This window comes from Gymnoscopelus braueri (assembly GCF_963280865.1).
Source record: "Gymnoscopelus braueri genome assembly, contig: SCAFFOLD_79, whole genome shotgun sequence".
Lineage (NCBI taxonomy): Eukaryota > Metazoa > Chordata > Actinopteri > Myctophiformes > Myctophidae > Gymnoscopelus > Gymnoscopelus braueri.
Genome location: NW_027660656.1, coordinates 187501 through 200646, shown reverse-complemented (window position 1 = coordinate 200646; position 13146 = coordinate 187501). Strand labels below are relative to the sequence as shown.

The window sequence follows — 13146 nt, the reverse complement described above, 5'->3', positions numbered from 1 at the left end:
TATGCTACTCCTTCCAATTGTATCCAAATTTCACGCAAATCGGTACACATGATCTCTATAGTCATGTGATCAAGACGGATGTGTTTGATTTTTCATATGCTATCCTGATTGGCTAAGATTGACATCTAAAGTTTGCATTATTGGCTTGTTTTGAACAAAATTCCGCAAATCATGAACGCACTGTCCGATTGCGGTCAAACTTTGCACGCACATTCACACTATGTTGAGGAACAAATGCCACCCCTTTAACATTGGCCTGTTATAGCGCCACCAGCAGGTCTAATTTAGCAAAACAAGTGTTTTTAACAAAATGCCTCAAATCATGAATGCAGTCAGGGTCCAATTGTCGTGCAAGGCCTAAGAACAAATGGGCCTGGCACCCTTTTCACATTGGCCTATTATAGCGCCACCAGGAGGCCACAATAGCCTACCTGACCTGGCGGAGACCTGTGCTCCGAGGAGCACTTTTTATAGTTTGGTATGTTCTTGCACTCTATTTCAATGACGTGACGCGCACGTTGCTGAACACCTACACTGCAAGTCACACAATGGACAATTCATATGCATCTAGGCTTATTCCTATGTTAATTCGCTAGGTGTGAGTCGGGAGCCTTTGAAAACTTTGTCGAGGTGCGAATTTAAAGTAGTTTTAAATGCGTGTGCCTGTGTGTGCTCCTGGTCAAATAGGTTCGGGCACGGCGTGCAAGGCCGTCCAGTGAGCATTGCACCCCTGCGTGTTTCTAACTAATTAGTGTGGTTGCCCTAACAGCCCTAATTCAAGTATTTTTTTCTCAGAAACCGTAAGAGCTAGAGTTACCAGATTTGGAGGGGAGGTTCCTAATTTAGTCCGAAATTATTGATAAAATAATTACACTAATCGGCCACATGGTGGCGCTATAACAGCCCCCTTTACGTTTTGGCCTATAACTCTTGAACCGTAGGTCGTAAAATCAAAATTTATTTTCCCCTAGATTTCTTGGGTCATGACGCATCTCCCCATATAGGCCACGCCCATTTGCGTCAGGATAGATTTTCCGCCATTTTGAATTTTCTTCAAAACACACTTTTAGCTCCTCCTCCCATATATTTTGTCCAAATTTAACAAAAATCGGTACACATGATCTCTGGACCCATGCAATAATCTGGACCGAAACAGATTTTGATAGTCCATACCGTTCGTCCGTAAATGGCTTCCAAAGTTAGCGGAAGGGGCCCGTTTTACCAAAAATGCCAAAAATCACGAACGATACGTCCAATCGATCCCAAATTTGAATCACATGTCGAGGGTGGTTTACTCCACGAATCCCCAAAAGTATTTCCACTTTGACCCATAGGGGGCGCCACAACTGCGCAAAACGTAACCGTTTGATGCAAAAACATGGTTTTTGGGGGGATCACTCCTCTCAAATTGAAAAGCAGGTGATCTCAGGAGTGACATGACGATGTCATTGGCCCGCTATATTTGTGGGAGGGGCTTATTTATTTTAGTGGGAGGGGCCTATTTCTTCAAATCAAAACGCCATGTATCACGAACAAAGGATCCAATCAGCACCAAATTCGAATGGCACGTCAAGCGGCCTCCGACGGTATTCCTCCAAGCATATTCCTCAAGTCCCGGCGGCGGCGACCCGCGACCGGCGTCGACGCAACCACACTTTGCAATTTCCCAGAATTGCGACCCGTCTAGTTATTACTGAGCTGCCAAGTCTCACCCTTTGAGAGTGAGAGTCACACAAAACACATAGATATAAACACATAGATATAAACACATAGATTTAAACACATAGATATAAACACATAGATATAAACACATAGATATAAACACATAGATATAAACACATAGATATAAACACATAGATATAAACACATAGATTTAAACACATAGATATAAACACATAGATATAAACACATAGATATAAACACATAGATTTAAACACATAGATATAAACACATAGATTTAAACACATAGATATAAACACATAGATATAAACACATAGATATAAACACATAGATATAAACACATAGATTTAAACACATAGATATAAACACATAGATTTAAACACATAGATATAAACACATAGATTTAAACACATAGATATAAACACATAGATTTAAACACATAGATTTAAACACATAGATATAAACACATAGATTTAAACACATAGATATAAACACATAGATATAAACACATAGATATAAACACATAGATATAAACACATAGATTTAAACACATAGATATAAACACATAGATTTAAACACATAGATTTAAACACATAGATATAAACACATAGATTTAAACACATAGATTTAAACACATAGATATAAACACATAGATATAAACACATAGATATAAACACTTAGATATAAACACTGGATTAGACCCAGGGCGAGGGTGTTTTAGGACGACGGTTCCATTTGGAGAGGTGCACTGCGCGATGGGATGGTTATATTGTAACGATCCCATATATAATATTATTATACCTCTATGGATGGGATGGACTGGAGAGAAGAAGGACCCGCCGATTTTTCCTTTTCGCTTGATATTGTTTGATTATACAAATTAAACAAATTAAATGTGAAACACATCAACTATTAAGAAAACAAGAAGATATGTTGACAAAGACACTCCATACCTTTGGAAACATATTTTTATTTAAATGAATATCGTCTCCAGTTAGAGTAGGATCATTTTAAAAGTAGGCTAACTCTCATATTCCTCTCATAGGGAATGCAGTGGCAGCTGCAGTTCATCGTTCTGACGGACCTCGAGTAGTGGCGCTGTCTCAAAAGTTTAAGAACGTGTGTCTATGTCCTATGATGGCATTGTGTGCCAAAGATAGCTGATCTACAAGCTCATGACGTGCTGATGCGACACATTGTGAGTTTGTAGATCAACTATTTTCATAAGACAGTATAAATGAGGCAACAACAGACTTTTGCTACTTTTAATAATTCCTCATTCTTTCACAAACTCTTCAGCCCTTCAACTAGAAATATACAATCAAACCTAACCCTAACCCCAACTAGAAATATACAATCAAAGAGTGAAAAACAAAAACAAGTCTAAATTCCAAAAATCGCTGAATGTAAAAGTAGAAGTCTAAAAATAATACAATACAATTATAAATAATACAATACAATTTACAATCAAATAAATAATATTTTCTTTTATAATCAAAGAAATAATATTTTTGTACAATCAAAGAAATAATATTTTCTTTTATAATCAAAGAAATAATATTTTTGTACAATCAAAGAAATAATACTTTCTTTTACAATCAAAGAAATAATACTTTTTACAATCAAAGAAATAATACTTTTTACAATCAAAAAAGTGGCTTTGGCTGAAATGATGAGTGTGAACAGCAGTCATAATGTTAATATTCCATAAGCATGTTCATGTTGTATTACGTTACCATGGGAACCAGTGGTTATCATGAATGTTTTAAGTGTTTTCTGGTGAGTTTTAGTGCAGTATAAAATCCATAAGATATGCATAACCACCACAAATTACTGTAGCTTCTTATATAAACATTATCAACATGTTCTGTAAGCGGTTATTTCCAGCATATTGATCAATAAACCGTGTTTAATCCCAAAATGATTTGTAGACAATTAAAAGATACAGATGTTGATCATTGTGTAAAAGGTTTTAAAATGTTTGGTGTTTAGAGCTTAAAACAATACTTATCATCTTAATAGTGACATGAATAATGCTGTGATAATACAAAACAATAATAATATAAATAATGCTGTGATCATAAAAAACAATAATAATATAAATAATGCTGTGATCATAAAACACAATAATAATATCATAAATAATGCTGTGATCATAAAAAACAACAATAATAAATAATGTACAACATGATACAGTTTTAACAGCTGCTGAAAAGAAAGGAGTTTAAACTCAGTGTATGAATATCTCAGTTTGATATTATAATATATTGTTAATAATACTATAATATATTGTTAATAATACTAATGATGATAGTAGTTCACTTTGAGGTTATACAGACTTTATTTATTGATATAATAATATATATTGTATTGTTAATAATACTAATGATGATAATAGTTCACTTTGAGGTTATACAGACTTTATTTATTGATATAATAATATATATTGTATTGTTAATAATACTAATGATGATAATAGTTCACTTTGAGGTTATAGAGACTTTATTTCACTGCCTGCCTGCCTTTCTTAACACGCTGAGGAAGGCTTGACGCCGAGTGAGTCTGTTCACATCCTAGTGAGTCTGTTCACATCCCATTGAGTCTGTTCACATCCCAGTGAGTCTGTTCACATCCTAGTGAGTCTGTTCACATCCCATTGAGTCTGTTCACATCCCAGTGAGTCTGTTCACATCCTAGTGAGTCTGTTCACATCCTAGTGAGTCTGTTCACATCCTAGTGAGTCTGTTCACATCCCAGTGAGTCTGTTCACATCCTAGTGAGTCTGTTCACATCCTAGTGAGTCTGTTCACATCCCAGTGAGTCTGTTCACATCCCAGTGAGTCTGTTCACATCCTAGTGAGTCTGTTCACATCCCATTGAGTCTGTTCACATCCTAGTGAGTCTGTTCACATCCTAGTGAGTCTGTTCACATCCCATTGAGTCTGTTCACATCCCAGTGAGTCTGTTCACATCCCAGTGAGTCTGTTCACATCCTAGTGAGTCTGTTCACATCCTAGTGAGTCTGTTCACATCCCATTGAGTCTGTTCACATCCTAGTGAGTCTGTTCACATCCCAGTGAGTCTGTTCACATCCCAGTGAGTCTGTTCACATCCCAGTGAGTCTGTTCACATCCCAGTGAGTCTGTTCACATCCTAGTGAGTCTGTTCACATCCCAGTGAGTCTGTTCACATCCCAGTGAGTCTGTTCACATCCTAGTGAGTCTGTTCACATCCCAGTGAGTCTGTTCACATCCCAGTGAGTCTGTTCACATCCCAGTGAGTCTGTTCACATCCTAGTGAGTCTGTTCACATCCTAGTGAGTCTGTTCACATCCTAGTGAGTGTGTTTAATCAATCAATCAATCAAACTTTATTAAGGACACATGGTCTGATGTTTACATCGTAGTGAGTCTGTTTACATCAATGCCTAGACTGCAAAATCCTGAGTGTTATTTTAAGTGTGACATTTGGTTGGCAGGACACCTACTGGTTGACAAGAGGTATCGCATCAAAGACTAAATGTAATTTAGTGTCTTCTCTAACGAGCTGTCGCTTTATAACTCAGTAGAAATGTGGTCGGATCTTTCAACCTGGCATCCATGTTTTGGGGGCGTGTCCCAGGTGAACACGTTCAAACATTTAAAAGATTTTCAGAAAAATAATCTCTCTTTTTTCTTTTCTTTTCTCACAACACTTGTGAGCTTGTACATCTGCTAAATTCACTATTTGTGGTACTAGAAAGTATAAGGGTCTTAAATGGTTAAAAGAAAACTACTGTGCCTTTGGTTTAAATAACCGATCTACAAGCTCACAACAGTATGAATCATTATTCATACAGAGGGTTTAGGAGTCAGCACACAAATACATAAATAAATAACATAGTTAATAACATAGTTAATAGTTATGTGTGTGTGTGTGTGTGTGTGTGTGTGTGTGTGTGTGTGTGTGTGTGTGTGTGTGTGTGTGTGTGTGTGTGTGTGTGTGTGTGTGTGTGTGTGTGTGTGTGTGTGTGTGTCAGCGCCAAAGACAGAAACGTTTACAGCTGATTGTCATTGAAGAGAAAAATGGGCATACAGGTACTTAACGAGCCTTCATTAACCTAGTGTCACATGATGCTCATTTGGGTTGAAAACATCTCTAGTCAGGCATGCAAACAGGTCCATCAATGTGCTGCGCTTCGGGGAAACCAAACACGTTTTGTGGGGGTGGGACACTACAAGGTTATACTACACTTGAGTCAATCAGTACAAATCTATACTCAGTATTGAGCAAGATATTAATATGAATTCACAGTGAAGTTTACTGTGAATATGTGTGTTAATCAATGTCACTATAAAGCCTGACATCCATGCTGGAATATTTTTATTAGGACAATATAGCAAATACTAGACCAGATAAATTAACACTTATTATAGAATTCTCTTTTTTCTGGACATAGTCATTTAAAATGTAAAAGGTGATCTTACCCTCTTCTTCCCTGCCATATAATAAGATGGTAAGATGGTGGTAAGATGAGCCAGTGGGTAAACTGAACCCCCTTTATCTAGAAAACTGTGTTGTCATGTGATGTGACCTTAAATCTAGTAAATATCCATCATTTACACCTGGCTGTGAAATTGGGAAGCACCTGGGGAAAGTATAAAACATTCTTTTACACAACAAAGTGTTTTTTTGCCAGTCAAAGTAAGATTTCTACACGTCAGGTAGAATGACTGTTGTATCAAAGCTAATTCAACCAGATCTAAAAATGTATATCATACATGTTGGTGATTTGACAATGGATAAAACCATGTGAATAATTTAGCAAAGAAATTGTCTGAAGAATTATTCTGGCCAATTTTGTCTAAAATGGTGGCTGTGGGGTAAAATGAACCAAATGCCCCCCAGGGTAATTGAGCCAAATATCCTAATATTAATCACTATTCATATTTTACATTATTTCTTTGCTACTTAAATTATGCTGGATGACCTTTAATTTGGATGAATATCTCATTTAAGAGAAGTTTGCAATATTATTATATTAACAATTGCAAATATTAAAAGGTTCTGAATAACAAACTTTATTTAAGTAGCTTTATATTGTTTACATAACCGTTAACAAAATAAATAAGACTATTTGCAAGGGAAATGTGTTATTACATTATTTTTGATAAGTGAATACATTATTTGTTCAAGTTTAAACTTTTCAAAACTTTTTAGAAGTCATATTTTTATGGCGCTTTGTCATAGATACTGTCATAGATGAGTTACTCATAATTTCGATTGATAGAAGACATCCTGAAATAAGGGTAGATGTTTAGATCTCATTTTGCCTTGCTTCCAGGACAACTTAAGTGAAAAGTGGCTCATCTTACCCTCCCCTAACTGAGGGGGCTGTTAAATAACAACATTGAATCTACATGGGAAGGCAGTGGCTCAGGGGTAGAGTGGCCGGGTAGAGTGAACTCTATCCCGGGCTGGGGCGCTCCCCCAGAGTTAGTGTGGAAGTGTCCTTGAGCAAGACGCTGAACCCCTAATTGCTCCCGATGAGCAGGTTGGTGCCTTGCATGGTTTCCTCCGCCATCAGTGTATGAATGTGTGTGTGAATGGGTGAATGGCACAATCAATAGTTAGGGTTAGGTTACATTATGCCAGCTATAGGCTCTGTCCACTGCTGTGTGTTTTACAACTACATGTACATTACCTCTTCATGGTCTTGGGGGACATGTCTGGGTCCAGGTCTTTCTCCAAGTCTTGGACAGACAGAGTGCAGGAGGACTCTGGACAGTAGTCCAGGTCTTCATCGTAGGCGTGGTCAAGCAGAGTCCTGGCCCAGGTTCCCATGTCGTACGGAGGCATCGAACCGCCCAGCTCTGAGGGAAGGATCTCTGGATGGAGGAGCTGATGGAGGCTGTTCAGGTTGTTACCGTGCATGAAGATCTACAAGACCATAGGACAGGTTAAATGAAGATCTACAAGACCATAGGACAGGTCAAATGAAGATCTACAAGACCATAGGACAGGTTAAATGAAGATCTACAAGACCATAGGACAGGTTAAATGAAGATCTACAAACCCACACACAGGTTACATGAAGATCTACAAACCCACACACAGGTTAAATGAAGATCTACAAACCCACACACAGGTTAAATGACGATCTACAAACCCATAGGACAAGTTAAATGAAGATTTAACGAAGGCTTTAACTCAGCTTTAGGATTTAATTTACGATTAACGAAGATTTAACTCAGCTTTTGAGACAGAAGAAGTGTGTACAATATATAATTGTATTATGCGTCATACAACGCAATAAAGCCAGTGGCTTGTTGCGTCTTTTCAGTTGTGTGTGTGTGTGTGTGGACCATGTATACGTCACGTATCCAGTGTGTGTGTGTGTGTGTGTGTGTGTGTGTGTGTGTGTGTGTGTGTGTGTGTGTGTGTGTGTGGACCATGTATACGTCACGTATACAGTGTGTGTGTGTGTGTGTGTGTGTGTGTGTGTGTGTGTGTGTGTGTGTGTGTGTGTGTGGACCAGTGTGTGTGTGGCCACATGTAGATTAGGACCATGTATACGTCACGGGAGAAGAGAAAAAAAAAAAAAAAAAAAACGTGTACATGTGATGCGGAAGTCTTCCGTGAGGAGATGTGGAGAGGGTCGAGCCTACACTGGATATACACTCGCTCTATGCAGACTCAGAGAGCCGACTCGCCTCCTCCACTCGACTCCTCCACTCGCCTCCTCCACTCGCCTCCTCCACTCGACTCCTCCACTCGCCTCCTCCACTCGCCTCCTCCACTCGACTCCTCCACTCGACTCCTCCACTCGCCTCCTCCACTCGACTCCTCCACTCGACTCCTCCACTCGACTCCTCCACTCGACTCCACTCGATTCCTCCACTCGCCTCCTCCACTCGACTCCTCCACTCGACTCCTCCACTCGACTCCTCCACTCGACTCCTCCACTAGACTCCTCCACTCGACTCCTCCACTCGACTCCTCCACTCGACTCCACTCGACTCCTCCACTCGACTCCTCCACTCGACTCCTCCACTCGACTCCACCACTCGACTCCTCCACTCGACTCCTCCACTCGACTCCTCCACTCGACTCCTCCACTCGCCTCCTCCACTCGACTCCTCCACTCGACTCCTCCACTCGACTCCTCCACTCGACTCCTCCACTCGCCTCCTCCACTCGACTCCTCCACTCGACTCCTCCACTCGCCTCCTCCACTCGACTCCTCCACTCGACTCCTCCACTCGACTCCTCCACTCGCCTCCTCCACTCGCCTCCTCCACTCGACTCCTCCACTCGACTCCACTCGCCTCCTCCACTCGACTCCTCCACTCGACTCCACTCGCCTCCTCCACTCGACTCCTCCACTCGACTCCTCCACTCGCCTCCTCCACTCGACTCCTCCACTCGACTCCACTCGCCTCCTCCACTCGCCTCCTCCACTCGACTCCACTCGCCTCCTCCACTCGCCTCCTCCACTCGACTCCTCCACTCGCCTCCTCCACTCGCCTCCTCCACTCGACTCCTCCACTCGCCTCCTCCACTCGACTCCTCCACTCGACTCCTCCACTCGCCTCCTCCACTCGCCTCCTCCACTCGACTCCTCCACTCGCCTCCTCCACTCGACTCCTCCACTCGACTCCTCCACTCGCCTCCTCCACTCGACTCCTCCACTCGCCTCCTCCACTCGCCTCCTCCACTCGACTCCTCCACTCGCCTCCTCCACTCGCCTCCTCCACTCGACTCCTCCACTCGCCTCCTCCACTCGACTCCTCCACTCGACTCCTCCACTCGCCTCCTCCACTCGACTCCTCCACTCGCCTACTCCACTCGCCTCCTCCACTCGACTCCACTCGCCTCCTCCACTCGACTCCTCCACTCGACTCCTCCACTCGACTCCTCCACTCGCCTCCTCCACTCGACTCCTCCACTCGACTCCACTCGACTCCTCCACTCGCCTCCTCCACTCGACTCCTCCACTCGACTCCACTCGCCTCCTCCACTCGACTCCTCCACTCGCCTCCTCCACTCGCCTCCTCCACTCGACTCCACTCGCCTCCTCCACTCGACTCCTCCACTCGACTCCTCCACTCGACTCCTCCACTCGACTCCTCCACTCGACTCCACTCGACTCCTCCACTCGACTCCTCCACTCGACTCCTCCACTCGCCTCCTCCACTCGCCTCCTCCACTCGACTCCTCCACTCGACTCCTCCACTCGCCTCCTCCACTCGCCTCCTCCACTCGACTCCTCCACTCGACTCCTCCACTCGACTCCTCCACTCGCCTCCTCCACTCGACTCCTCCACTCGACTCCTCCACTCGACTCCTCCACTCGCCTCCTCCACTCGACTCCACTCGACTCCTCCACTCGCCTCCTCCACTCGACTCCTCCACTCGACTCCTCCACTCGACTCCTCCACTCGCCTCCTCCACTCGACTCCTCCACTCGACTCCTCCACTCGACTCCTCCACTCGCCTCCTCCACTCGACTCCTCCACTCGACTCCTCCACTCGACTCCTCCACTCGACTCCTCCACTCGACTCCACTCGACTCCTCCACTCGACTCCTCCACTCGACTCCTCCACTCGACTCCTCCACTCGACTCCTCCACTCGCCTCCTCCACTCGACTCCTCCACTCGACTCCTCCACTCGACTCCTCCACTCGACTCCTCCACTCGCCTCCTCCACTCGCCTCCTCCACTCGCCTCCTCCACTCGCCTCCTCCACTCGACTCCTCCACTCGCCTCCTCCACTCGACTCCTCCACTCTACTCCTCCACTCGCCTCCTCCACTCGACTCCTCCACTCGACTCCTCCACTCGCCTCCTCCACTCGACTCCTCCACTCGACTCCTCCACTCGACTCCTCCACTCGACTCCTCCACTCGCCTCCTCCACTCGACTCCTCCACTCTACTCCTCCACTCGCCTCCTCCACTCGACTCCTCCACTCGACTCCTCCACTCGCCTCCTCCACTCGACTCCTCCACTCGACTCCTCCACTCGACTCCTCCACTCGACTCCTCCACTCGACTCCTCCACTCGACTCCTCCACTCGACTCCACTCGACTCCTCCACTCGACTCCTCCACTCGACTCCTCCACTCGCCTCCTCCACTCGACTCCTCCACTCTACTCCTCCACTCGCCTCCTCCACTCGACTCCTCCACTCGACTCCTCCACTCGACTCCTCCACTCGCCTCCTCCACTCGACTCCTCCACTCGCCTCCTCCACTCGCCTCCTCCACTCGACTCCTCCACTCGACTCCTCCACTCGACTCCACTCGACTCCTCCACTCGACTCCTCCACTCGCCTCCTCCACTCGACTCCTCCACTCGACTCCTCCACTCGACTCCACTCGACTCCTCCACTCGCCTCCTCCACTCGCCTCCTCCACTCGCCTCCTCCACTCGCCTCCTCCACTCGCCTCCTCCACTCGACTCCTCCACTCGACTCCACTCGACTCCTCCACTCGCCTCCTCCACTCGCCTCCTCCACTCGACTCCTCCACTCGACTCCACTCGACTCCTCCACTCGCCTCCTCCACTCGCCTCCTCCACTCGCCTCCTCCACTCGCCTCCTCCACTCGCCTCCTCCACTCGACTCCTCCACTCGACTCCTCCACTCGACTCCACTCGACTCCTCCACTCGACTCCTCCACTCGACTCCTCCACTCGCCTCCTCCACTCGACTCCACTCGACTCCTCCACTCGACTCCACTCGACTCCTCCACTCGACTCCTCCACTCGACTCCTCCACTCGACTCCACTCGACTCCTCCACTCGACTCCTCCACTCGACTCCTCCACTCGACTCCTCCACTCGACTCCACTCGACTCCTCCACTCGCCTCCTCCACTCGACTCCTCCACTCGACTCCACTCGACTCCTCCACTCGACTCCTCCACTCGCCTCCTCCACTCGCCTCCTCCACTCGACTCCTCCACTCGACTCCACTCGACTCCTCCACTCGACTCCTCCACTCGCCTCCTCCACTCGCCTCCTCCACTCGACTCCTCCACTCGACTCCTCCACTCGACTCCACTCGACTCCTCCACTCGCCTCCTCCACTCGACTCCTCCACTCGACTCCTCCACTCGCCTCCTCCACTCGCCTCCTCCACTCGACTCCTCCACTCGACTCCTCCACTCGACTCCTCCACTCGACTCCTCCACTCGCCTCCTCCACTCGACTCCTCCACTCGACTCCTCCACTCGACTCCTCCACTCGACTCCACTCGACTCCTCCACTCGACTCCTCCACTCGACTCCACTCGACTCCTCCACTCGACTCCTCCACTCGACTCCTCCACTCGCCTCCTCCACTCGACTCCTCCACTCGCCTCCTCCACTCGCCTCCTCCACTCGCCTCCTCCACTCGACTCCTCCACTCGACTCCTCCACTCGACTCCACTCGACTCCTCCACTCGCCTCCTCCACTCGACTCCTCCACTCGACTCCACTCGACTCCTCCACTCGACTCCTCCACTCGCCTCCTCCACTCGCCTCCTCCACTCGACTCCTCCACTCGACTCCACTCGACTCCTCCACTCGACTCCTCCACTCGCCTCCTCCACTCGCCTCCTCCACTCGCCTCCTCCACTCGACTCCTCCACTCGACTCCTCCACTCGCCTCCTCCACTCGCCTCCTCCACTCGACTCCTCCACTCGACTCCTCCACTCGACTCCTCCACTCGCCTCCTCCACTCGACTCCTCCACTCGACTCCTCCACTCGACTCCACTCGACTCCTCCACTCGCCTCCTCCACTCGACTCCTCCACTCGACTCCACTCGACTCCTCCACTCGACTCCTCCACTCGCCTCCTCCACTCGCCTCCTCCACTCGACTCCTCCACTCGACTCCACTCGACTCCTCCACTCGACTCCTCCACTCGCCTCCTCCACTCGCCTCCTCCACTCGACTCCTCCACTCGACTCCTCCACTCGACTCCTCCACTCGCCTCCTCCACTCGACTCCTCCACTCGACTCCTCCACTCGACTCCTCCACTCGACTCCACTCGACTCCTCCACTCGACTCCTCCACTCGACTCCTCCACTCGACTCCTCCACTCGACTCCTCCACTCGACTCCTCCACTCGACTCCTCCACTCGACTCCACTCGACTCCTCCACTCGACTCCTCCACTCGACTCCTCCACTCGCCTCCTCCACTCGACTCCTCCACTCGACTCCTCCACTCGACTCCACTCGACTCCTCCACTCGACTCCTCCACTCGACTCCTCCACTCGACTCCTCCACTCGCCTCCTCCACTCGCCTCCTCCACTCGACTCCTCCACTCGACTCCTCCACTCGACTCCTCCACTCGACTCCACTCGACTCCTCCACTCGACTCCTCCACTCGACTCCTCCACTCGACTCCACTCGACTCCTCCACTCGACTCCTCCACTCGCCTCCTCCACTCGACTCCTCCACTCGCCTCCTCCACTCGACTCCTCCACTCGACTCC

The 13146-nt window shown here is 47.2% G+C and overlaps 1 protein-coding gene across 1 annotated transcript in view; it reads right to left on the bottom strand.

Annotated features, from left to right (window-relative positions):
* Positions 1 to 7358: 7358 nt before the first annotated feature.
* clvs2 (clavesin 2) overlaps positions 7359 to 13146 on the bottom strand; it is a gene marked incomplete at both ends in the record, with an annotated part of 12794 nt that continues 7006 nt past the window's right edge. Inside the window, one exon of the mRNA XM_080457710.1 lies at positions 7359 to 7598. Coding sequence (XP_080313836.1) covers positions 7359 to 7598 — 240 coding nt within the window. The remainder of the gene's footprint in view (positions 7599 to 13146) is intronic.